Genomic DNA, 26,011 nt, shown 5'->3' on the forward strand with positions numbered 1-26,011 from the left:
GCCCCTCTCGGGGAAGGGAGAGACCCTGCTCAGCCCTGCAGGCCCCTCTCGGGGGAAGGAGGAGACCCTGCTCAGCCCTGCAGGCCCCTCTCGGGGGAGGGAGGAGACCCTGCTCAGCCCTGCAGGCCCCTCTCAGGGGAGGGAGGAGACCCTGCTCAGCCCTGCAGGCCCCTCTCGGGGGAGGGAGGAGACCCTGCTCAGCCCTGCAGGGCCCTGTGCTCCCTCTCACAGTCAGCCCTCATCTCTCGCCTGTGCTCTCTGGTAAGCAGCGTGTACGGCCCCCCGCCGACCAGCAGAGCTTCGTGAAACTCAAGCCCACTGCATAGCTGCCACCTCTGGAAGTGGCCGAGCTACTGCCACACGGTCATCTGCATCAGCAGGGAGGTGGCACTGGCCTCCCAGGGCACGTCCAATGGCTGGGTGCGGGTCAGGCAAGTGCAGGACAGCCCGCCTCCCAGGGACTCCCAGGGACCAGTGTCCTTAGACTACACCATCTGCCAGGGCAGAGGGAGTTCTGAGGAGGGCGGGGCTGTGGCCACTGCACGCAGGAGTGTGGTGGGAGGCCCATGGCCCCTGTGCTGCATCTGGGACACTCCTAGAGTTTCAAGGAGAGAGGGTCCGGGCAGGCGGGAGAGCCGCTCTCTTTCTGCCTGGGACCCTCAGGGGCCCTGTCCCACCAGCCAAGCCCAAGAACCTTGCCGGGGGCTGGCCGGGCCTCTTCTCTCTGGACTCCTGTCCCTGGACCCCACCCTGCCTCCTTCTCACACAGCACTTGCCTCCTGGGTGGGCTGGGGCTTCCCGGGTCTCCCCCTGCAGGGCCCCTCACCGATGCCCCTGATGAGAGGAGGGCTGCCTTGGCTTTCCCACGTGGGCGGGCGCATCACTGCTCTCCTCTGTCCCCTACCTCTTGAGTATTGCTTTACCCCCTGTCTTCCCCGATGGCCAGTGGGCCTCAGGGGGAGCGGCTAGGTCGCTCTCATCCCCGGTGCAGAACCAGCCTCCAGCAGGCGACCGGCAGGGTTTGCTGAGCAAGCAAAGGAACCATGTTTGCGTCTGGCCAGGAAAGCGCTGGGCACACAGTCCCAGTGCACGCGGTCCGAGGGGAGACGTTCCGGGCCCCTTCCTGAGTGCTGGGGAATCTCTAGGGGCAGTGGGAGAGGACCCACCTGGCAGGTGCCACATTTCTGCACACAGGGCTTCCTAGGGATTCCCATGGTTCCTGGCTGGAGGCCAGCTCTACTGGGGCACTGACCAATGCTAGCCTCGGGGCTCCATGGAGGCCTGGCCCGGCTGGGCAAGGAGGGCACGGCCCCAGGCAGCAGCAGCTTACTCCTGTTTCTGTCTCGCTGAGGCAACAGGGAAGGCAGGGAGCTGTCACGCAGGCCGCCTGCTGGTCTGCTCTGGCCTCTGCCCTGGGCCCTCACAGGGCTGTCCTGGAGGCGGGCACAGCTCAGCCGAGAGAAGTTCTGCAGGGCCTGGCGCGCGCTCAGCCATCCCATAAACATCAATCACCAGCATCACCCTGGAAACGCTCTGGCTACACTTCGGGGACAAGAGTCTGGGGTGACTAAAACCCAGAGCAGGAAGGGGAGGAGCGAATACCCAGGCAGTGGCTGGGCAGCCCCGTGTCCCCGACCTCACACAGGGCGGGACAGAGACGCTGGCCTCTCCCCGGGCACCGGGCTCGCATCAGCCGGCTCCTGCCCGCGTCAGAACCCCATCAGCTTCCCAAGCAGTCTGCACTCCGGGGCAGCACACCCCGCCGAGTGCCAGGCACTCGCCACCCTCTCCCCACAAAACGTTCCCCCTGCATGGCAGTAAGCTGGTGGGCTCTCCCAGGGTCACAAACCGCGAGGCCCAACCGGCGCTGCCGGCTCCCGGGAGACGGCGGCTGTGTTAGCGATGCCCGAGTTAAGTCCGATGACACGCAAGCCCGGGGAATATGCCAGAAAAAAGCCTCAAGGAGTAAAAGTTCCTTCTTCCCCCAGAGCACAGCACTGCAGAATCCCAGTGGTGGCTGCCCAGCATGCAGACGGCGGGGAGCAGCTACCCATTCACTATCCACACTGGCGACGTTAAGGAGAAGTAGGTTTAGATGTGACTGGCGGCCTGTAAGAACCGAGGCAGAACGCCCTAGTGTGAAAGGCGCCCTAGACAAGCCAGCCAGTCCCACGGAATAGGCGCAGTGCCATCTTACTCATCTGGGACTCACAGGAACTCTGCAGAAGCAGGAGACGGGCAGTAATGCAGAAGGCACGTGGCCGCTGCACACGGCGGGCCGGCAAGGGTGCACAGCAGAGGAGAAGTGACCACCAGCCCTGACAGCCAAGGGCAGACCAAGATGGACGGCCGGGGCCTTGGAAACACTTGGAAAGCACAGGGCAGAGGCAGGCGGCACAGGGGAGTGTGGGGGCCTCAGAGAGAACCCTTCTGTCACAACGGAAACGTTTTGAATAATCCTAAATTATTAAAAAAGGGGCTACATTGCCGGCGCCACGGCTCACTAGGCTAATCCTCCGCCTAGCGGCGCCGGCACACCGGGTTCTAGTCCCGGTCAGGGCGCCGGATTCTGTCCCGGTTGCCCCTCTTCCAGGCCAGCCCTCTGCTGTGGCCAGGGAGTGCAGTGGAGGATGGCCCAGGTGCTTGGGCCCTGCACCCCATGGGAGACCAGGAGAAGCACCTGGCTCCTGGCTCCTGCCATCGGATCAGCGCGGTGTGCCGGCCGCAGCGCGCCGGCCACGGCGGCCATTGGAGGGTGAACCAACGGCAAAAGGAAGACCTTTCTCTCTGTCTCTCTCACTGTCCACTCTGCCTGTCAAAAAAAAAAAAAAAAGGGGGGGGGGCTACATCATGTCTGTCTGACACCATTAAAGTACGATATATAAATTTAAGTTTTAGGGGGCTGGCACTCTGGTATAGCGGGCAAAGACACCACCTGCACTGCTGGCATCCCATATGTGTGCAGGTTCGAGTCCCAGCTGCTCTACTTCCCATCCAGCTCTCTGCTATGGCCTGGGAAATCAGTAGAAGATGGCCCAAGTACTTGGGCCCTGCACCTGCATGGGAGACCCAGAAGAAGCTCTTGGCTCCTAGTTTTGGATTGGCCCAGCTCCGGCCATTGTGGCCTTCTGAGGAGTGAACCAGAGGATGGAAGACCTCTCTCTCTCTCTCTGCCTCTCTAATAAATAAATAAATCTTCTAAAAAATTAAGTTTTAGGTGCTTAGAAGAATAGATCTTCCAGGTATAGACATGGATCTGTGAATATTTCCCTGTATATCACTCTTTTTTTAAAAAAAAATTATTTATGTATTCGAAAGGCAGAGCTAGAGAGAGACACCTTGCATCCACTGGTTCATTCATCAAACAGTTTCGACAGCCAGGGCTGGTCCAGGCCATGGCCAGGGCCCTGAACCTACATCTGGACCTCCCACGTGAGTGGCAGACGCACAAGCACCTGGGCCATGTCTGGGGCTTCCCCAGGCAATCAGCAGGGAGCTGGATCGCAAGTGGGCCAGCAGGGACTTGGAATGGGTGCCATGTGGGATGATGGTGTTGCAGGTGGTGGCCTAATTCACTGTGCCACAATGCCAACCACTGAAGACTCCTGTGGTTGTATAGCGACCACAGCTGGTCTGCCGTGAGGAAGCAGAGGGTGGTCCGGGCACAGCCACAGGGTGCTCAGAGCAGGGAGTTCGGGAGGACGAGTGCGGCACCCCTGCCCCCAGGCCTGCCTCGGGCTCGGATTCTTCTAGATGGCCCGAAGGTCCCAGATGATGAGAACCCGCTCCCGACCCCGCTCAGCACAGCCCACTCCCTGCTGGCCCCCTGGGCCTGGGGAGCAGACCTCTGCTCGTCCTCCACCTAGAGCCTGGCCCCGTGGTGCCTGGCACATCTTTGGGGCGGGCATGTGGTCACACGGGTCGGCCTCGCCCTGCTGTGTGGGTTTTCAGAGCTCGGTGAGCTCTTTCCCCAGCTGGGTGCCCACCATCAGGGGACAGCAGTCAATGAGTTCAATTCTTCCTCCGTAGCTGGAGCAGGTGCTCGGGCACTGATAGCCTCTGTCTGCCATCTCCCAGCCGCAATGCCCAGGAGAGCTGGGGAGTGCACAGCCAGCAGCCCAGCGAGCCAAGCACGTCTGGTCCCCTGCCAGGCAGCTGCAGGAGGCGACATCTTTCCGGAGGCTCAGACAACCTGCAGTCCTGTGGCCTGACTCTCGGGGGGCCTGGGCTCTGGGTGTCCACGGACCCAGGAGAGGGCGCTGACACAGAGGCACTTGCTGCATTGGCCTGAGGCCCCGCCCATCACACGTCCTGTCACCATGCCCTCATCAAGTACCAGGGCCTCTTCTAGGTCTCCTTGAAGTCTTGGGACTGAGCAAGCTCCTTGGGTTTAAAACCGCTTGGCGGAGCCATCGGTTTGTAGAGGCTGAAAGTGACCTGAGAGCAGTGTTCCCCCAGTGGCAGATGCTGATCTGCAGATGGGCAAACACCCAGAGCAGAGCAAGGCCGTGGGCCATGCCAGAAGATTCCAGAAAAGGTACAGATGTGGTGAAAGCAGGCCGATTCGCACTGCCCTCTGTCACTGGTAAGAGCGTGTCGCCACGCACTATAAAGCATCTGGAAAAAAAGCCCCAAACACAACACAAGCGAAGGCTCCGAGTCACGCTGGCTTGCTGCGGTCCCAGGAGCTCCCGGAACGGAGGAGCCGACTGGAGGGATTTGGGCAACGTTACACAGAGGAAATTTAACCGAGAAAGAAGCAGCCGCTCGCTGTGCGCAGCCCTGTGTGAAATGAACCAACAGAGTGTTCACTCAACTGCAAGGTCACTGGGTATTCTGAGGGTTTCGAGAGTCCTGGGTGTCCTAGAGTGTCTGTTTTGTGGGGCAATCTCTGGAGTGCATCCTTGGGGCTGCAAAGGGAGGCGGTGAGAATACCGGGGGAGGGGCACTCCCAGGCCCGGGAAGCTCCGTCCTGTCCCAGGGGCCGTCTGGGTCTCTACCTCTCAGTGCCCCCGTCCTCTCTCTAAGTCTCAGTGTAGCTGCATGGGTATCATGACCCCTAAAGGGGGACAGACGGCTTAAAAACACACAGTCCTCTCCTGCAGCCTGAACAGCCAGACCAGGGGGAAAACTGTCAACCCCCACGCCTACCCCGGGGCACCAGCCAGCAGGAGACACACGGCAGCCCAGATGCGAGGAGAGCAGCAGGTGCAGCCCCTCGGGGTCGCAGGCGGAGGCCTCTCAGTTGGAGACCCCTGGCTGCCCAGTTCCTCCCATGGCAATGGAAACCAGAGGAAGGTGGGACCGGGCAGATGACAGGGGCAGGAGGAGATGGGGGGAGGGGGTTGTGGAAGAAAGGACTGGGGCTGGTAAACCTGTGGAGTTCAGCTCTCCTCAGGGACATCCTTGACAGCAGCAGGATTCCTGGGAATGGTTAGAGTCACCATTCTCCCCGGAAATCAGGGTGCAGCAGGAAGAGCCTGGGCGCTGGCGTCAGACAGCTCTGGTTGAACCCCTGGACATCTGCACAGGAGTTCAGCCATGAGATCCTTCCGTGAAGTGGACTGGGCAACCCCCACCCCCAACCCTGCCAACACACACAAGGTTAAATAAGGACGAGCAGGTGTCTCGTCGCAACATCAGTTCCTTTTCTTTCAAACTGCCCACCCCCAGCCCATAAACCACTGCCATGCTTCCAAGTATTCCAACCCATGCTGCAAACTCGTCTTGGGGAAAAATCACGTCAAGCATACACCAAAGCGAATGTCAGTGACTATCTTCGTAATCTGAAAGGAGCTTGTGGGAACCGCTCTTCTCTGAGGTCAGGAACGAGAAAGGGATGTCAGCTAGGACTACGTCCACTGAGCACCGCACACCGCAATGAGGCAGGAAACACAAATACATCGTAAGAGAGCTGGAAGAGAATTGAATGATAAAACTGTCAAACTCTGCAGATGACACCACTTGGTATAGAGAATCAGAAAGAATCTACAAATTATTTGAATTTAGTAAATAAATTAAACAAGATCCCTGGATACAAGATCAATAAAAGTAGATTGTATTTCATTATATTGCAACAGAGAAAATGAAATTCCTAAATACCATTTAAAATAAACACCATAGAGCAAACCTAATCTAGATGAACAAGACCTCACACAGAAAATTATAAACATTATTATTATTATTTAAAGATTAATTTATCTATTTGAGAGGCAGAGTTACAGAGAGAGAAGGAGAGAGAGAGAGATCTTCCATCTGCTGGTTCACTCCCCAAATGGCCGCAATAACCAGGGCTGGGCCAGGCCAAAGCCAGGAGCCAGGAGCCTTTTCCAGGTCTCCCACGTGAGTCAGGGGCCCAAGGACCTGGGCCACCTTCCACTGCCTTCCCAGGCCATGGCAGGGAGCTGGATTGGAAGTGGAGCAGCTGGGCCTTGAACAGGAACCCATACAGGATGCTGGTGCTGCAGGCTGTGGTTTTACCCGCTATGCCACAATGCCAGCCCCTATACAATATTATTGAGAAAACTAGAGGAGATCTAAATAGAGGGACACACCATGTCTGTGGGGTAGAATATTCAAAATATAAAGCACCAAATTCTCTCACCCTGATTCATAGATGCAAAACAATCTCAGCATAAATCGCCTGAGTCTGTGCATGAATACTGCAGCTGACATGACTTTAAAAATGCTTAATTTTATCATTATTATTTTCTGACACTCTGATTCTTAAGTGTGTGAAAATGCAAAGGGCTAAGAATAGCCATGTGCTCTTTACAGCAGGGCAAATGGAAAGTGTAGCTCCACCGGATGTTAGGCACCAATTCCGACAGCATGGTGCAGGCACGAGGACAGACGTGTGGGGGCACGCGGAGGGGCTGCTGCTAAGCTGGGACAGCTGCTGGGGAAGCCACCACTTGCAGCATCTCACATCGAGCGCTGGCTCAATTCTGGCTGCTCTGCCCCCAATCCAGCTTCCTGCTTGCTAACGTGTCTGGGAAAGCAGGGTCCTTGGGTACCTGCTACCCACGTGGGAGACCTGGATGGAGTTCTTGGCCCCCAGCTTGGACTTGGCCCAGCCCTGGCCACTGCGGCGGCCATTTGGGAACTGAATCAGTGGAAGATCTCACCCTCCTCTCTGCTCTTCTGTCACTCTGTCAAATCAAACTAGCATTTTTTTTTAATAGATAACAAAGATCAGAAAAACTGAATGGAATACAGAAACTGACCAATGCATATATGGGCACTTTTTTTTTTTTTTTTTTTACAAAGGTGCACTGTGGAACACTGGAAAAAGCTTTTCAATAAATGGTGACAGGTTAGTCAGATACCCACATGGGAAAAACAAACTTGCTGTACTACATTAAAAAAAAAAAAAAAACTCTGGGTAGATTCTTCTAGAAGATAATGTAGGAAAATGTCCTCATGATTCTGATACAGGTGGAGATTTTTAAAATGGGATACGAAAAGCACTTAACCCCATAAAGAAAAAGACTGAGACACCGAACTCCGTTAAAATTGAGCATTTCTGCTCATGAAAACAATACCAAAGAGTGAACAAAGCAGACTGCTGGGTGGAGGAAGACACTTGTACATGAATAATCAACAAACGATTCACACCCAGAATGGAGAAGACGAGAACTGAAGAAGAAAAGCAGAAAACCCGCAGGAAGGCAGGCGAGGGATGGCACAGCAGGCTAAGCACTGCTCAGAACGCCTGCATCGCATCCTGGGGCGCTGTCTCGAGCCCTGACTGCTCTGCTTCTGACCCAGCTGCCTGTGACTGCACCTGCTAAAGCAGCAGAGGATGGCCCAGTGCTTGGGTTCCTGGACCACACATGGGAGACCCAGATGAAGCTCCGGGCTCCTGGTTTTGGCAGAGACCAGCCCCAGCTGTAGTAGGTGCTTGGGAGAATAAACCAGCAGACGGAAGATTTCTCTGTCTCTTTGCCTCTCAAATAAATAATTAAAAAAAAAAAAAAAACAGGCAAGCAGGGGCTGGTGCTATGGTGTAGTGGGTAAAGCCGCCTGCAGTGCCAACATCCCATATGGGCGCCGGTTCGAGTCCCGGCTGCTCCACTTCTGATCCAGCTCCTGCTATGGCCTGGGAAAGCAGTAGAAGATTTCCAAGTCCTTGGGTCCCTGCACCTATGTCGGAGACCTGGCAGAAGCTCCTGGCTCCTGGCTTTGGATAGGCGAAGTTCTGGCTGTTGTAGCCATCTGAAGAGTGAACCAGCAGATGGAAGACTCCCTCTCCCTTTTGCCCCGCCCCCCCCCCCCCGCCTCCCTGTAACTCTGATTTTCAAATAAAAATTTTTTTAGAAAAACAGAGGTTTGAGGTGATTCTCTGCCGAGCAGCCATGGAACACACGGACTCTCCTGCGTTGCTGGTGGAGTTGCTATGACTGAGTACGTGCGTTCCCAGGTCTATCACAGGAAAGAAACACACACACCCCTGCACCAAAGGACACGCATGAGCAGTTATTTCTAGTAACTGCAAACTGGAAATAGCCTAAATGTCGACGGGATTAATGCCAGCTGCATAAACTGTGGTGTGTTCATGCAGAGGCCAGTCTTACAGCAATGGAAATGAATGGATGAAAGCTAGGTGCAAGCAATGGGCGCATTCTCTCACATACATAACACAGAGAGAAGAACCACAAAACCGAGCATCTCATTCATACCAAGTTCAAGGCCAGGCATACTAACCCCTCGTGTTAGAAGTTATACTGGTGGTATCCTTTTTGGAGGAAAGGGACACGCAGGAGACCCCTGGGGCTGTCACGTGCTATTCCTGGGTTCTCCCCTTCTAATACTCCCTTGAATTAGAATCTTACGACTTGTACACTATTCTCTGTGCACGTCAGAGTCCAACACCAAGTTTGGGATGGGCATTTTGTGCAGTAGTCCTGCCCACACGGAACTGATGCCAGACAGCACCAGCGGCAATGGGTCCCGGTGGCCTCGCGCACACCACGGCCTTGGCTGCTCCCGAGAGCTTGCCCCGGCTCTTCCCTGGCAGCCTCACCCGCAACCTCCCCGCCCCCCCAAAGCCCCTCCTCGCCCCCAGCTTCCTGCTCCTCTTCTCCTAAGCCGGGTTTCACCAGGAACAAGAATGGCATTCTTGGTTCTGACCTGGAGCACCTGCGGGAGCCCCGGGGCTCTCCCCCTCTGCCATGGATGGCTCTTGGGTAACAATGGCTGCACTGTGGCCTGAGGAGCTGGCACCAGATCCCCGTGTCGACAGAACACGTCATTCCCAAAGCACAGGGGAGTGCTGGTGCCGGTCTGAAGTTGCTCACTTTGCTTATTCAGGGGGAAGGAAGAGGAAGAGGCCAGTAGAAGGAGAAACAAACGACACAGGCATTGGCACTGACCCAGGAGCCCCCTGGCCCCTGCAGCTGCCCTGACCCACATGCAGTCACCTGCAGCCACACTTCCTGCTGGGGCCGCGGGAGGCCTGCTCCCCTCCGGCGAGGTGCACGCTCCTGGGCCCTGATGCAGCCCACGGCCTACAAGGGCCGAGGCTCCTCTAAGAGGCAACTGTGGCTCTGGGTTGAGGACTTCTCGTTGGCCTGGCTGAGCTTTGCCTAAAACCAGGCTGCATCCTGGGACGCCCCACCCGACCTCCCTCCTGCAGTTTCCTCCCCAGGGTCAGTCTTGGGTGGGGCTGAGACGCCGTGGTCTTCTCCCACCTCTCCCCTTCTACCCCTCACACCCCACCTTTGCTCGGCATCTGCCTCTCAGCACGCTCAGGCTGATCCTAGGGGGGCCTGGGGTGGCTGCGAGGAACAAGTGGGATGGAGCTGGGCACCGCCCCCCCCCCCACTGTCCCAGCTGCACGTGGCCATGGACAGGGCCTGGCACAAAGTGCCAGCTCAGCTGCCCGGAGACCTGCTGGGACGCCGGTGCATCACTGGGCGCTGCTGTGAGCACTGGGGAACCCAGAGCCACAGCGCCCACAGGGACACCCCGTGCAGAAGGCTAACGGCCAACCCAGGGCCCCTCGCAGCAAACTGCAAGGCCCCATCAGCCCTCCTTTCCCTGGCAGGCCAGCCACGCCCCGGTGCCAGAAGGCCTGCCGAGGTCTCTCCCCTACCTGCTTCTGGGAGTCAGCGCAGCAGGGTCTGAGGGGGGTGTGCTGGGTCTGCTGAGGGAGGAAGAGGCAATGGCAGGCTCCCTTCACCCACGGGAGATGCGTTCCAAGATCCCCAGGGGATGGTTCTGAACACCGACCTCTACCGTATTCTCTTATACACACACATCTATGATAGAGTTTAATTTATGAATCAGGCAAAGTAAAAGATTAACAATGACCTGGCGAGGCCCGAGCCCAGGGCTGGTGAGCCGTGGGCATGCCGCGGGCAGGAGCGCCCCTCGCTGTCGGCTCCACGGCTCACACGCCTGCAGCCACACCTGGCTTCCACGCGTTACTCTGACAAATGTGACGGTCTTGGTGATTGTCACCACGCTTCACTCTTGGGCAAAAAATGGCAGGCACTTAATGTAAACGCCGACGATCACTACTCGGCTTAGAGCTAAGCCACGTTTATACAGCCTCTCCCGTCCAGGTTAGTCCTAACCATCCACGGAGACAGCGCTCCCCGTGTCAGGTTCACGGAACCTCACCCCCCAAGGATCCGAGCCACCTCCTGCCACGGCTCCCCTCTGCGAGGACACACTCAGGTCTCCTCTGCTTCCCTTCAATCAAGCGTCGCTTTCCAGGTACTGGGCCAAGCACTAATGGCACTGAAACAAACAAAATGAAGCCCTGAGCTCGGGGCCCTGCCTCGTGAAGGCAGCGGACAGGAAACCAATGACTCGGGTGGCACAGGACCCCGGGGAAGGCACATCTGATTCAGCTTTGCTGAGGGTGACCAGGGTCAGAGTTTTTGGCTGAGCATGGAAGGAGAGTAGGGGTTACTGAGATGGGAGGGCGTGGCTATGGGGTAGAACGGTGTTCTAGAAACAGGAAATGGCCTGCTCACAGGCTGTGTGGGGGCTGGAGGGCGGGGGGCGGGGTGGCACACAGGGGTCCCTGCAGGGGGTGGAGGATGGGCCCTCAGGGCGGCAGGTGGGCTGGGTCACAGAGCTCCCTGGCTGGGGGCGGAAGCCCAGTTCCTCCCTCTGGCTCAGGAGCCTTGGTGGCAGCATCAGTTTGAAAGGAAAGGGCATTTGGGAGGACAGGCCACGTGACAATGATGACAAACCCTACTGCAGGGAACATCCAGCAAAGAGAAGCACGCGTTTCCACGGTGAGTGCACCAGACTATATTCACGTGAGTTTCTTTCACGTGGGAGTCCGTCTCTGCTGCTGCTGCCTTCTTGTCTCCTGGCTGGAGACAGTGTGGACTCCTCAGGGCCTGGGCTGAGACCCCATTTCCTAACTGCCACTATTATGCCAACATCTGCCTGCAGGCATTCTAAGGGAAATGGCCCTAAGGCAGCTGGGGCAGGGCGAGGCGAGAGCAAAAGTCGGGTTCAGGGCTTCTCTGGGCTTCACCCCTAAGCCAGGGAGCTGCCTTGGCACAGAGTGCTCTGCACACGGGCCAGGGCCGTGAGAGGCTCATGCACCAGCCTCTGCCCTGGTCCCCACGCCGCAGGTGCTGCCATGGCGTGTGGAAGCGGGCAGCTAGGAGCTGAATGTGCCACTCGGAGGACACGACCACACTCCCAGTGGACGTTCTGTGCACTCAGTGGCAACGACGCACTCTAGGGGGTCTTCATGCATACTCACTGGGTTTGGTTTCTGTCTTTTTCCATTTGAGGGAAGAAGACAGTGAGAGAGAGAGAGAGAGGGAGGGAGGGAGGGAGGGGAGATGAGCGTGCAAGAGCTCCCATCTGTTTGCTCACTCTCCAGACATCTCAGATTCAGAGACACTGTCAGGATGTTGTCACGGACACTGAACTGCCACGGAGCAGGGCTGCTGCCCTTGTCCACAACCTTTTTGCGAAGAGCAGAGCCTCAGGCTGGAACTGGAGTCTGTAGCACTGCTGGGTCTCAAGATTCTTCTGCTGCCGCAGCCTGCGAGCATGAGCTGCCATCCAGGAAGCTCCGACAGGCACCCCCAGGATGGCGCTGCCTGGGAGAGGGCAGGAGGGCGGCCGTGCGGCTCACGGTTTGCGTTTCTCCTTCTCCCCTGCAGTGCCTGCCCGGGACCCCAGGGACGTGTCCCCCTCGATCCCTGGACCCTTGTGGAACACAGCCCTACTTGTCTGCTGTATTCAGGGTTAGGAGAAGCTGAGATGGTTGCTCTGGCCGAAGGAACAGACTCTGGGACTGTCTTCCAGAGGCAGGGCCGAGCCGAGGGGGAATGCGGCACTGCAGATGCCTGGTCAAGCTCTCCTGTGATTTACTGGTGGGAACGGGGCACACACGACAGCTTACTTCAGCACCCTCCTGAAGGCAACACACGAAGCCCAACGATGTCAGGGCAGAGAGCGGGTCCCAAGGGCACCCAGTAACCTGTCTTCTCCCCACAGCAGAGCAAGAGTCCCCGAGCAAGCACTAGGTCTCTTCTGGAAGGTGCCGTGCAAGACTGCCCGCACGCGCAGACCACTTTCCTGCCCCAGGACACAATGAAGCAGCCTAGATATTTAAATAAGGCCCAGGTCTTAAGACCCAGAAAGGAAGGCCGCTGACTGGGCGTCCACGCTGAATGGCAGCTTGGGGCAGGTGTCTCACTCACCAGTCCTGGAGTACCCTGACAGTGTGGCCATCTCTCACAGCCAGGCCAAGGTCCCTGCTGTGAATTCCTTTACTGCCCTAGGCTTCAGGTTCTGAAAATAATGAAAGAACACTCCCCAGGCTGCTGGGCGGATTAAGCGGGATTAGGAACGTAAACTCCCCAGCACCGTGCTCAGCGACGGCTGCCACCAGCAGTGGCATTGTCATCACGAGGGCCAGTCACCCACCACACATCACTGCCCACAAAGAAGCCACAGCCGAGGAGGTGACGGAAGGAGGGGCTAGGAGGTGAGGGAAGGGAAGGGAGGCTACAAAACTGTGCCCGGGCTACCTGTCTGTCTGCAGTGGCCACTAGTCTGCGTTTCTGTAGATGCTCACAAGTCTCCCAGCTTCAAACACCCAAGGGAGCCAATCACAACAAAACCCGTAATTGCAGGCACAGGCAGGCAGCCGCGGCACAACCGCCACCGTGGCGCTTGGGAGCGGGGGCGGCGAGGACTTGAGACCGGGAGGGGACAGGTGGGCCCGGAACACGGCGAGAGCCTGGGAAGGGGGTCTGCTCCGGAGCACACCTCTAACACATGCAACTTCTGCACGAGTGCCGCAGCTCCCACCAGTGCGGCTCGGTGCCAGCTGTCTCCTAGTTGGGGGCCAGAGCGTGACCCCCTCGGCGACGGAAGCCCAGCGTGGGAATGCACACGGTGCCCGCCCGGCGCGGCGTGGTGACACTCGGCCACCACGTGGCTTACTTGTTGCTGTCGCGGTACTCGTAGACATGACATCCTTGGGGCATTCCAGTCTCCTGGTCCAGGGTGAAGGCAAGCTTTAGCTAAAGAGAGAGGAGAGAAAGTAAGCTTGGGCTGCATGCTCTGTTCATGCCAACAGCTGATTACAAACAAACCAAACCAAACCAAAATCAAGTAAGCAAAACCACACTCCCTCCAGCAAACATGTGCAGAGCCTGGGCCTCCTACCCGGGAGGAGCCCACATGTGATGGGGACCCTGTTGTCACTGGGGACGGCTATTAGGACTCCCTGTGCTCACACAGCATGCGGTGGGCACGTATGAAGCACCTGCTCCTTGCCAGACGCTGAGCTGGCTGAGGGGAAGGGGCGGCTGTCCTGCAGCTGGCGGTGTAGACGGACAGCAGTCCATCAACACCACACGTGAGTATGCAGCAGCTCTACAGAACTCTGAAGGACAGGAAAGCAGGAAAGAAGATCCCTGGGTCTCTGTGAAAGGAAGAAACAACCTGACCCAGGCAGACTGGCGACGAGGGAAGGAGGGAGGAGGTTACCTAGACCACGGGAGCAGGGACCTCCTGGGCACGGAGCACAGCACACACAGGCCCCGGGGCTGGAGCTGCGAGAACTGTAGGATGGCTGGTGACACCAGACCCCAACAGATACAGGGGATGGGGCGCATGGCCAGGCAGAAGATACATGGCCTTCTTGGCCACGTCGGATTTTGGCGTTTACCTCAATGGCGAAGCAAAGCCTCTGACCTGCTCTAAGGAAGAGGCGGACGGTGTGGTCCAAGTCTGTCTTCCGGCTACTGTGCAGACAGCAGCAGACTGAGTGGGGGAGCAGGGCTGCAGGAGGAGGCAGTGAGTAGTCAGGGAGAGTGGTGGCGGGGCTGGGGCTGCGGGCTGCAGAGACACGGACACTCGAGACCCGTTTCCGAAGCAGCAGCAGCAGGACAGGCCGGTGGGTTTGACCCTGGGGCAGTGAGGGCAGACGGGAGGACTTCAAGCATGGTTCGCATTTTGATTTGGACACCCAGGCAGGCGGATGTTGCACTGCCGAGGGGGAAGACTGCCTGTGGGGTGCGCGGGGAGTCAGAAGTCTGGCTGTGGACGTGGGAAGGGGGAGGCGCCAAGGACTCCAGCTACAACCTCACCAGGGACTTTAACTAAAATTAACTGCACATTAGGAGGAGACACTGTCCCAGTCATTGTGTTTTTAACTGCAAGGCTGTCAGCCCAGCTAATCATCTGCATCACTGGAGGCTGGGCGGCTTTCTCTTCCCTGGAGGCAAAGGCGCTCACGGAATGGGCTGTCCTCTTGCTGACCCAGATGAAAACACAAAGCCAGGAAACCTTCTTTACCATCACGAGGCCAGAGACTCCAAGTCAAGGCACGTTTTCCCTGCAGAGTACTGCTTGTGAGTCCTCAGACCTCTCGGTAAAACAAAAAGCAGTTCACTTTTACAACCTATCAGGTATCATCTTTCTCTTTGCCTCCCTCTTTGCACCTGGGCTCTGACCTACATTCATTCTTTTCTTTCAAAAGTCTGCATTGCTTCGAAGTTTTCTTATCAAGTTATGGATTCATACCCGAGGATGGATTGATGGCTCAACAGGTTATCAGAAATGTAGGAGGCCGAACTTTACTTGCAAATAGGTGCTATGTATTGGAAGGACGCCAGAAGACTGGCACTAACGGAAAGTTAAAGGAACTGTCAGGAGTGGAATGGCAGGCAGCTGTTACATGGTTTATGAAGAATCTTCACGAACCTGGAAATATCTGGGATGATGAGATAGAGCAGGACACACTTCTGATTACACACCATGAAAACTATGTGAAAAGGCACGGCGACTGCACAGAAGAAAGACTGGAAGGAAAGAGAGGAAAACAATACAGCAGCTACCGCGAGGTGTGATGGCTCAGGACCCCTTCACTTCCTTTGTGCTTTATAACTCGCCATGAAAAGCAGACATTGCATTGGGCAAAAGACTAACGCTACTGGGGCCAGCACTGTAGTACAGTGGGTCAAGTCCCAGCCTGTGGCTGGGCAAGGCTGAAGCCAGAGCCAGGAACTCCATCCAGGTCCCCCAAGCACTTGGGCCATCTGCTGCTGCTTTCCCTGCTGCACGTTAGCAGGGGGCTGGATCAGAAGTGGGGCAACCAGAACTTGAGCCGGTGCTCTGACATGGGCAGCTGGACACACAAGTTGCAGCCTAATCCCCCACGCGGCAACGCTGGCCCCTGACTGGTGATTTTTACTTCCTTGCAGAATTGTAAGTCCCCTGGGGGTCTCCCGAGGTTCTTGGTCCCTGTTCCCACTACTGCTGGTCTTAGGTATCTTCTGCATGTCCTGCTGGCCAGCAGGCACAAGAATGTAGTGTTGAGTGTCGGCCAGTATCCAAGTACACTTCCTGCTCCCTTATCATGCAAGGGGGTGCTGGTCTGAGAGGGCTGCGCCCCCAAGCTGGTGCCAGGATGTGAGGGAGTTGAGCAGGCAAGGCAGCTGTGAGCGGGCTGCATCTCATCAGAGAGGAGGAGCCGCGGCAATTTCAGAGTGCAAGGCCATTCTACTCTGACAGGCAGGTGGGCACTGGGCTGGAGGAAGAGGGACAGTCTGCAGAACGGCAGGCCTCGCGGGGCAGTGGGGTCGGGAGTGTTGGGAGAAAGCAGAGACATGACCAGCAAAATGTGCAAGCGCACACACTTTAAACTCCACGACGGTGACATCTGGAACGTGCCTCCCAGCCCCAGTCCTCCCCAGATCTCCCAGGACTGAGAGAGCACGTGCTGAGACCGAAGCCACGGCCTCAGTCAACCAGGCACTGTAGAGAGCCATTCGGGGTTGAGCAGGACTAGTCTTCCCAACACTCATGCCCTCGTCTACACGCTGACATCTTAATGTTGCTTGTTGGTGGCTTACGGGAGGAGAGCTGATCACTGTGGTGTCTAGGAGGTGGATCTGGTGGTCTCTGGGTCGCTGGGGGCGTGTCCTCAGTGGGTGGTTCTCATGAGAGAGTTGATTGAGCTCAAGTTCTGTCTAGCTGTTCTCTGCTTCCTGGTTTACCAGGTGATCATTCTGCACCTGCCATGCCCAGTCTCCACCAGGTACCAGACGGTGGGGCTGCCCGATCTTGAACTACACCCTCCAAGCTACGAGCCCACAAAAACTTTTTCCTTCCCAAGAAGCCCCTCCTGGGGGATTTCAGTTACAGTAACAAAAAGCTGACTCACACAGAAGCATAATTCCAGGGGTTTTTTCCAAGTCAGGAACCTGGGCACACACTATCAGTACTGGCGAGGCAGGAGAGGCGGGGCTGGGTGGACTAGCACGGGGGAGCACCCATATCCACTGACTGGAAAACTACGTACTGCAACGATCACTTGGATCAGGCGTCACTACTTCCTTCGACAGATGAGGAAGTGGAGGGTCCAGCATTACAGGCCTGGGGATGGCCTGGGGGTGAAGTCTGCAGGAGTGGGCGCGGTCAGAGATGACACTAGAGATTCTCTCCTTTGGGCAGCAGGGTAGTTGGTGCTGAAACTCCCCCAGCAAAGAGGAACAGCAAGTTTGGCGACTCAGTTTGGGACTGCGGATTTTAAGGCACCTGGGAAGCAGCTAGTGGGCATGACTGCTGTTATGCAGCTGAAATTTACGAGGCTGTAATCTGGGGGCACAAGTTTGGGAGCCTACAGATGGTGAGTAAGATGGCGACTGGAGCTTGTTACAGGGAATGAGATTGTCCAGAGAATGCACAGAATAAAAAGAGGATCTTGATCAGAATTCTGGGAACACCTGGATTTAAGAGCTGGGCAGTGGAGGTGGAGGAGGAGTGGCCCTGGAGTTTTGAGTTACAACAGGATGGAAGCCAAGGGGAGGATACACCTTAAGGAGGAAGCGGTCAGCAGCTGTACATCTTTCTAAGAAGTCAAGTGGGAGAGGACCAGCAACCAAAACAGGGAGCCCCCGGGGCAGAGCAGGAGCGGAGAGAAGCACGCGGGGGATGAAATGACTGTACACTACTCTTGCAGCAAACTGACAGGGATGGCGACGGGGCAAGGCGAGGAGATGGGGTGGGGTCAGACGCTAGGGCGTGGGACAGAAAGGGGGTGAATTTGCAGCTCCCAACAGCAAGGAGGCACTATAGTGGCTGGGCAGCGTGAGGGGTGGGAGAAAGAGAGAGGGAGACAGAGAGATGGCTGAAGAGCTGGGGTCTCTGGAATCCAACACACGGGAGGAGAGCCCTTCTCCATGTGGGGAGGAGGCATGGCCAGGGAGGCAGAGGGGATTTAGAATGTCCTAGTGAGATTTTTGGTTTTTCCTGAGAATTAAGAGGTCAAATTATCTGCAAGGAATGGAGAATTTAGGTTCCGGCACTGTGGCGCAGCAGGTTAAGCCTCTGTCTGCAATGCCAGCATCCCATGTGGACGCCGGTTCATGTCCTGGCTGCCCATTTCCGATCCAGCTCCTTGCTAATGGCCTGCGAAAAGCAGCAGAAGATGGCCCAAGAGCTTGGGCCCTTGCCACCCACGTGGGAGCCCTGAAGGAAGCTCCTGGCTCCTGGCTTCAGCTTGGCTCAGTCCTGGCCGTTGTGGCCATCTGGGGAGTGAACCAGGGATGGAAGATCCTCTTTGTCTTTCTCTCTGTCTCTCCCTTTCTTCTCTGTAACTTTGACTTTCAATAAATAAGTAAATCTTAAAAAAAAATAAAGAGAAGTGGAGAATTCTGTGAGGCAAGAAGTGGAAGGTTGAGGATAGTGACGAAGGTCTGACGTGGCTTCTCTGGAGCAAGGGACAAGCAGGTGGCCAGGGAAGGGCCTGAGACTGCCAGAGAGCACTAGGGACCCACGGAGGCCAAGGCTCTGCGGTCACTGTAGGCACCACTGGCCAGCTGCTGGCTTTATCCGTCCACCTGGACAGAGTGCTCCACAGCTGACCGACGCCCGGGGCGGTGTGAGCGCAGACTCACGGGGCAAGGGAGTGCAGACCCAACACAACTACAGATGGGCCAGGGCAGCCGAGGGGACCGGGAAGGAACTGAAAATGGGAGGTCTGATGGGGAAGCTGAGGGTCTGGGCGGCAGGCGTCCTGTACGGAGCTGGAATGAACTGAGCCACTTCCGTCCTCGGCATCTTTAAGCGTGTGAGCTTCTCTAACCCTCACAGCAGGCTGCAAGGTTGGTTCCTGCCCCCACCCCCCTCCCCTTCACAGGAATTCTAGGATCTGGGCCAAGTTAGCAAGGCTGTGGCAGAACGAAGTGTGGTGCATGCTGCTAACCACGTGGCTGCACTGGCCTCCCAGGCGTCCAAGGTCAAGGACAGGAGCCGTGGGCAAGCTGAAGGCTGGGTGGGCAGCAGGCTGTGTGTCTGACTCTGGAGAGGGACGGTCACCTGCAAGATCCTAGAGGGGAAGCGGTGGGGGCTCGGGGGTGAGGGCGGAGACGGCAGACCTGCTGTGAGGTTTGAAACTCGTCCAGGAAGATGACAGAGTCTCCCAGATACACCAAACCACAGCTGTGCACGTAGGTGCCCACAACGTGCACAGTCCAGTGCAGCGACGACGGGTCCAGCTGGTCCCTGGAGCAGGCATGGATGCGCGGGAGCAGGCACCCCTCCTTCCTAATGACACCCTGGCTTCGGTCAGCTAGTCAGCCCGACCTCTAGCTGCAGGCCTGAACCCGGCTGCTCGCAGGTCATCCCAGCTGACCTACAGGGAGTGACCGGAAACAAGCCAATCACTGCCTGGCCTTTCCCGGCCTGGGACCTGGTTCCGGAATGGACACGTGTGCCCACCAAGGCCAGCGAGTGATGAGAGGACGCGTGCTGAGTGCTTCTGGGTGTGAGGCCACAGCCGCTGCAGCCAGCCTGCTACCAGCCTGGGAACGGAGCAGAACCACAAGACGGCAGGAAAGGAGAGCCAGGCCCCCCGAGGCAGGCCTGGCCCCTGCTGCCTGCTGACCCCGCTGTCCTTGTCACTGCTCATCGCTTCTCCTGAGGCCACTGATACCTAACACATCCACCCAGGCCTTGGCTCTGCTCTCCTAATTCCCTCTCCTCCACGAAGCTGAGCCTCCTCCCTACAACACAAACCCCACAGAACGCCTCCCTCCTAGCTTTTGATGGCTTCCTGCTGTAGGCAACACAAAGATGACTCGACGCAGCAGGTTGGCTGCTCACGTGAACGGGCATGGACTGTGATAAAGGGCCGGCTGGGTGCCTGTGTGCTGAGGCTGTGTCCATCCGCGGCCCTTGGGATAGACACAGGAGTCCCTGAGGCCAGGGCGGGCTCAGGGCCCGAGTGAGCTCACTGGACAGCTCGCTGCAGGCAGGGTCTGGACGAGCTCCCTTCTACCTGGGTGGCCTTCCTCCTGCTGCCCGTCTCCACCAGCCTGCCCCGTCCTCCTGTCCCTGAGAAGGCGGCTCCGTGCTGCCATGCATGTGTCCACAGCAGAGTCCAGCTGTGCCCCTGTGTTCTCCGTGCCTCCTCTCCTTCCGGAAGCAATTCTGCCTCACGGCTGCCTACCCCCCGGAGCCTGTGCCCCTGGACGGGCGGCAGCAGCTCAGATGCAATCAGCAACAGCGGCGGGTCCATCGTGTCAGAGGCCCTGAACAGGGACACGGGCCTCCCCCACAGTGCTTCTGGGATGGCCAGGTCACAGGCAGGCCTACCGGCTGCCACCCCTGCCTGCGTGGTGGCTCTAGCCAAGGCTCGGCTTGGAAAGTTAGCTGGCAGACGGACAGCCACTCAGGGCCTTCGCAGGCTCCGTCCCGTCCGGGGCAGCCACCACACCAAGCAGAAGAGCCCACTCTGCCCGGCTTTCCCCGGGAATGGGCTTCCCTGGGTGGACAGTTTCCAACTGCACGTCTCTCCCAGTACCGGGTGAAGGCGGAAGGAAGCCGTGGACCCAGGGCGGCCGTCACAGGCCACGCCTGCCCTCTGCCAGCAGAGGGAGGAAGCCTTGAAATGGGGCCAGGGAGAGGCAAGGCTTTCGCGGCAATAGAGAACAGGCCACCCTCCACGGGGCAGAAGATGGAAGTCTGCTGCCAAGGGCTCAGGCTGAGAGGCCCCCCGGTCGGGGGCAGGCCCCGGGCAGTCAGAACACAGGACATTTACTGAGATGTCCTCTGGCCTGGGCCTCCTGCTCCAGGGAATGGCCCCAGGGGGCTGTAGGCGAGAGCGCTAGCAGCTGCAGTGAGTTGAAGGGGTCAGGACCCCTGTGAGGAGAGGCCCTTACTCCAGATTCTGTGGGAGCATCAGGGGCAGGCCTCCTGCGGCCCCTCTGGGCTCTGTGGGTGGGGTGGCCACAGGGGAGGCAAAGTGCCGCTGGCTGAGGACTGGGGAGGCCTCTGCGGGGCCTCAGGTATTGCTGCTAGGATGACGCTGCAGAGAGATCTTCCGGGAGGAATGATGTCCCAGGCCAGGCAGGGGGACAGGGGGATGTGGTCACTGAGTTTAACTACTAAAAGACATGTGGCTTTACTTTGGATCTCAGCCCAGAGAAGCGAGCAGGCCAGGTTATGTTCATAGTAAGCCACAAAGAGTGATGGGACGAGACAGGAAAGGGTGGCCAAGCATGTGGGCCAGGCGTCCCTTGGGCCAGGGAGCAGGACAGTCTTCGTTCACTCAGGTGCATGGCTGGCCCACCCACACAGCGACACCCCCCTGGAGAACATATCACACAGGTCACTGGGCACGACACGACCTTGGTTAGGGTGCTTTTGAACACTCTTGGCCTGACCTTGGGAGGACCGAACATGAGGTTAAGGCTTAGGAATTCTGTGCCATGTGCACACTGGCTCCAAGACGACCTCTCCTGGGTAGCTGGCTCTCTCTGCCCCCGTCCTGGAAGACACTGGTGACTCCGGCAGGACGGGGTGGCTGGTGATCTCTGCAGGCTGCTCTAGGTCGGAGCAGGGGGCGCAGGCGCCCAGCTGACAGCCCCTCGCGGGGGTGTCCTGGGAGAGGCCGCTGGTCAGAGTCAGTGTTGGTTCTTTGGCTGCAGCTGCTCCAGTTCAGCCCAACACGGGTTCTCTGGGAGGCCTGTGAGCTTTGCTTCAATCTGCTAGCTATTAGGACTCAGGTTCACGCACAGGGCAAGGACCAGCCTGGGAAGCCTCCAGCCTCCCCAGGGCCGACTCTTCCCTCCAGGGCATGGCCTTGCAGGGTGTCCAACTCTTCCCCGAGCCGAAAGTGGCCGACGCTACCAGAGGGTAACCATTCCGGGGACACCATTCCGGGCCTACTTAAAAAAAGAACAGAAGCGTGCGGTCTACCTGGGGCTCTGGCTTCGTAATTGCACAATCGTATTAGAAGGAAGTCTTCACAGTCTCCGAGGTGACCTTGAGTTTTTCCTCCTTGGTTTTCACTGTTTGGTTTGGATTTCCTAAGCATTATTTCTTTTTTTCCATCTCCTCTTTGCTTTCTTTTATAAGACAAAGATGCCGTGCACTTTGCTTTAACTTGGTTAACAGCGATTCTATGGCCATGTATTGAATTTCTTTCTCCTAAGTCCACTGAAGTCTTTTTGGACTTGGAGAGAGCTTTTTAAGAAAGAACTTGCTCATTCAGCAGGATTTTCCTCCCCACCCCAAGCTCTGGTTCTGACCTGGAAAAAATAAGAGTGAGAAAGAGCAAGAGAATCCTGCAGTCCTGACGCTCAACTTCACAAACCACAAAAAAGGACCTTGCTCCAGTAACGTAATCACGGAGATTTCTGGCACCTCGGCCTTTCAAGAAAAATACATCCATCCGCTGGCACAGGGGCCCCTCAAACTAAATCCTGTTCAGCACGGAGTTCCCGATTCGTTAGTGCTGGAAGGGCTACGGCGCGGCTGGCGCGCCCACCGACGACGCCCCCCCGCAGTGCCGCGTGGGAGCCCGCAGCTGTGTTTTCACTTAAGGCCACTTCTCCCGACTCCACTGCACCTTGTTCCAGAGGCTTGCTCTAGTCTCATTAAGGTTAAAGTGACAGCACAAGGGTTCTCCAATGCCAAGCTTTACTTGTCAGAAGACAAGGCGTCGGCCTCCAGGGCTACGGTCAGCTGCTCCTGGGTGAGGAGGGGCTGGTCCCGGATGAGGAGAGCCCGTTAGCTGCCCTCCTCTCTTCTGAGGGCTGCTTCACTGCTCACCGGCAAGACCAGGCCAGCAGGGTCCACTCGCGCTGTCCCACAGGACCTGCCCTGGTTACTGGGTGAGGCCAGCAGCTCTTACAGCAGAATGGTAGCCCCCAGGGCCCTGCAGCTTCCTGACCAGGCCTTCCCTGGTCCCTGGGCCAGGTCTTGCCTCTCAAATGCCTGAGCAACCTGACCACAGTGAGCGTGGAACAGGATGAGCAAGAGTGCACAGGTCACGTGGCACCAGCCCTAGCCATCTGCTCACCCTCTGGGGCATCTGGGAGGGTCTTCACGGACAAAGAGGGCGACTGTGTGGGAACCTTACCACATCGGAACCAGTTCTGCTCAGAGCTCTAGGCCTCAGGCCAACCTCTGTTCGGGGCTGGAGTGGCTCAGGCCTGCTTCCATGGGGAAATAAGTGTCCATGCTGGCTATGGGGACTGCACAGAGGTGGCTGTGTGCCTGGGCCAGTTACTGTCTAGGACTCCTGGTGTAGACTGTTCTGCTCTGCCGTCTACGCATCTACTCCCTAAAGCCTGCAGTCCCACCCAAGCAGCGGAGAACGCCCAGGCCCCAGTGCTCCCCGGGGCTCCGGCTCGGCTCCCTCAGTGCTCTCGGCACGGCTTGTGCATCAGATGAGCAGCAGGACGGTGGCGCCCGCAGGCAGACGAGCCTGGCCTCCTCAAGCACCTCGCAATAATCTCCCTCCAGTCCACCCAAGGGCAGCTTCAGAAACAGCCTCATCAAATCCTGTTCTTTAAAGAGTAAAACATTAAGTTGACAAAACGGACGGCAGACACAAAAGAAAAAAGCTCACTCTTATCATAAACGTAAAAGCTGTCCACTATAACGTCTAATGTCCCCAAGAAGTCCCACATGACACACTTTTTAAAAAATATATTTATTTATTTATTTGAAAGTCAGAGTTACACACAAAGAGAAGGAGAGGCAGAGACAGAGAGAGAGAGTCTTCCATCTGCTGGGTCACTCCCCAGCTGGCTCAATAGCCAGAACTGAGCTGATCTGAAGCCAGGAGCCAAGAGCTTCTTCTGGGTCTCCCACGTGGGTGCAGGGGCCCAAGCACTTGGCCCATCTTCTACTGCTTTCCCAGGATATAGCAGAGAGCTGGATCAGAAGTGGAGCAGCTGGGACTTGAACCGGCGCCCATGTGGGATGCCGGCACTGCAGGTTGAGGCTTTACCCGCTATGCCACAGCACCAGCCTCGACACTGTTTTAGTGCTGGGAAAGATTCCCCAGCTTCCAATGGGTGAGGCTTCTGCAGGACACGACCTCGTGTGGGCTGACATTGTGGCCCAGCAGGTTAAACATCCCACATGGGCGCTGGTTCATATCTCGGCTGCTCCACTTCCGATCCAGCTCATGCACCTGGGAAAGCAGTGGAAGATGGCCCAAGTGCCTGGGCTCCGGCATCCATGTGGGAGACCTGGATGGAGGTCCAGGCTTCTGGCTTTGGCCTGGTCCAGCACCGGGCTACTGCAGCCACTTGAGGAATGAACTAGCAGGTAGAAAGCCTCTCTCTCTTTCCCGCTCCCTCTCTGTAACCCTACCTTTCAAATAAATAAATAAATATTTTTAAAAAAGAAAAGGAAGGAATCAGCCTATAAAGCCTTCCCCCTGTGCCAGGCAGGACCCTGTGCCCACCTGACACGTGTCCTGTTACTCCCGTCTCCTCTCCCAGATTCTGACTTTCTGTCTCTCAACTGCATTCCCCCTACTGCCTTTTTCCTTGGCTGTAAATTCCTACAGAATCTTTTTGGAAACAGATGCAGGTTTACATCAATAAAGCAAAATTCTTCAAAATATTAGCCAAACATACAGAAGTCTAGGAGATGCTGGGCAGTTTGAGTACGGCCTGCCTGAACAATGGTCACGACGGGAGAACTCCGTTCACGGAAGACGGACAATGGGACCTTCCCATGCAACCCTGAGAGCCAGTGATGGGGCTGGCTCTCGTCTTGAGAAAACAGAACAGAATGATCTTCCAGGGAATTGGCCTCAGTTTCCAGGGACTTGAGGAGCTGGGAGTTATATAAGCCAAGCTGGGAGCCAACAGCACTGGCCCGGTGTCTGCTCTCTCCCGGACTGCAGATGGCGGTGGGCTTGTGAGGACCTCTGACGGGAGCCTCCACCTGTGCAGCGGAGCCGGGTTCCTCCGTGGTGGTCGCTGTGCTGTGTCTTATAGATGAACAGGAGAGACTTTCCAGGTTTACCGGAAGGCAGTGCCCACGATAAGCCCTGCCCTACGTGCGCAGGGAAGGTCTGGGCCTCGGAAGAACCAGTGCGCACATCCCGTTTAGCTGAGCAGCGAGCGGCAGTGAAGAATTGCCCCACGTACGTCAGGCTGCTCAGGCGGGCGGGGACAGCTGCATCCACGCGGATTCTGCCTCCTTCCTCCCAGACAAGACCAAACGTCAGGACCACACACCCCAGGACAACAGTGCCAACCTCAGTCCCTTCCGCCGCACTGCCTGCCCCCTGCTCTGCAGCCTGGGTCAGCAGGCAGCAGTGGGCTGGAGGTACCTCCTGGCCGAAGGATCCTGGTCTTCTTCCACTGCTTAGTGGGCTGTCCAGAACGTCGGGAGGGGGCACCTTGAAGGCCTGCACCTGGGGTTACCCGAGGTTCCTACCCCATCTGAGAGAACTGCTTACGTCTCACTCTGCTTCTTGGTGAAACAACTCATCCGTCCATGACATGCTGCTCTCACTGTGGTGCAAACCAAGGAACACAAGTGCATGTAGAGTTTAAAGACGGGACAGACAGAAACTTACAGCAAAGAGGAAATGCAAAGACTAAAATGTTTAAAGAGGTCTGTGGAGGGAATGAGCAAGGGCCAGGATCCAGGAAGAGGGAAAACAGTCAGGCTTTCTCCTTGCCTGGCTCACTGTGAAAACTCAGTTTTGGGACAGAGCATCCTTGGATAATCTCACATGGCTGAAAATCACTTAAACAGGACATAATGGCAAATGTTAAAAAAATAAGCTTCACAATCATCCTAGAGGAACATTTTCATTAAGCAGAAACTTGTTTTTCCTCTCCCCTCCATGCACTCCCTCCGGGGCTCTGCGGCTGCATCTCTGGGGACAGCCAGAGGTTCTCCAAGGTTAACGTGCTGGCCCATCTAGATCTAACTTTCTGCTCATTGCACTAGACAAGTTCTTCTTCTAGCATTCCTAGGAGATCCTACTTGAGGAGACAGCTTGTTCTGCTTGTGAACACACACGTTTCAGAAACAATGGACGGGGGCCGGTGCTGTGGCGTAGCAGGCAAGGCCACCGCCAGTGACGCCGGCATCCCATATAAGCACCAGTTTTGTCCCGACCACTCCACCTCTGATCCAGCTCCCTGCTAATGTGCCTGGGAAAAGCAGCAGAAGATGGCCCAAGCCTTGGGCCCCTGCACCTATGTGGGAGACATGGATGAAGCTCCTGGTTTCTGGCTTCAGCCTG

The 26,011-nt window shown here is 57.0% G+C and overlaps 1 protein-coding gene across 13 annotated transcripts in view; it reads right to left on the bottom strand.

Moving 5' to 3' along the window:
* The window catches only part of DIS3L2 (DIS3 like 3'-5' exoribonuclease 2), a 385,610-nt gene that overhangs the window by 16,441 nt on the left and 343,158 nt on the right, over positions 1 to 26,011 (bottom strand). For all 13 annotated transcript variants that reach the window (XM_070070055.2, XM_089329724.1, XM_089329727.1 and 10 more), the window contains one exon: positions 13,435 to 13,514. In XM_070070055.2, coding sequence (XP_069926156.1) covers positions 13,435 to 13,514 — 80 coding nt within the window. The remainder of the gene's footprint in view (positions 1 to 13,434; positions 13,515 to 26,011) is intronic.

The sequence above is a fragment of the Oryctolagus cuniculus genome, chromosome 3 (genome assembly GCF_051225735.1).
Source record: "Oryctolagus cuniculus isolate XC-2025 breed Fujian yellow rabbit chromosome 3, ASM5122573v1, whole genome shotgun sequence".
Classification (NCBI taxonomy): Eukaryota; Metazoa; Chordata; class Mammalia; order Lagomorpha; family Leporidae; genus Oryctolagus; species Oryctolagus cuniculus.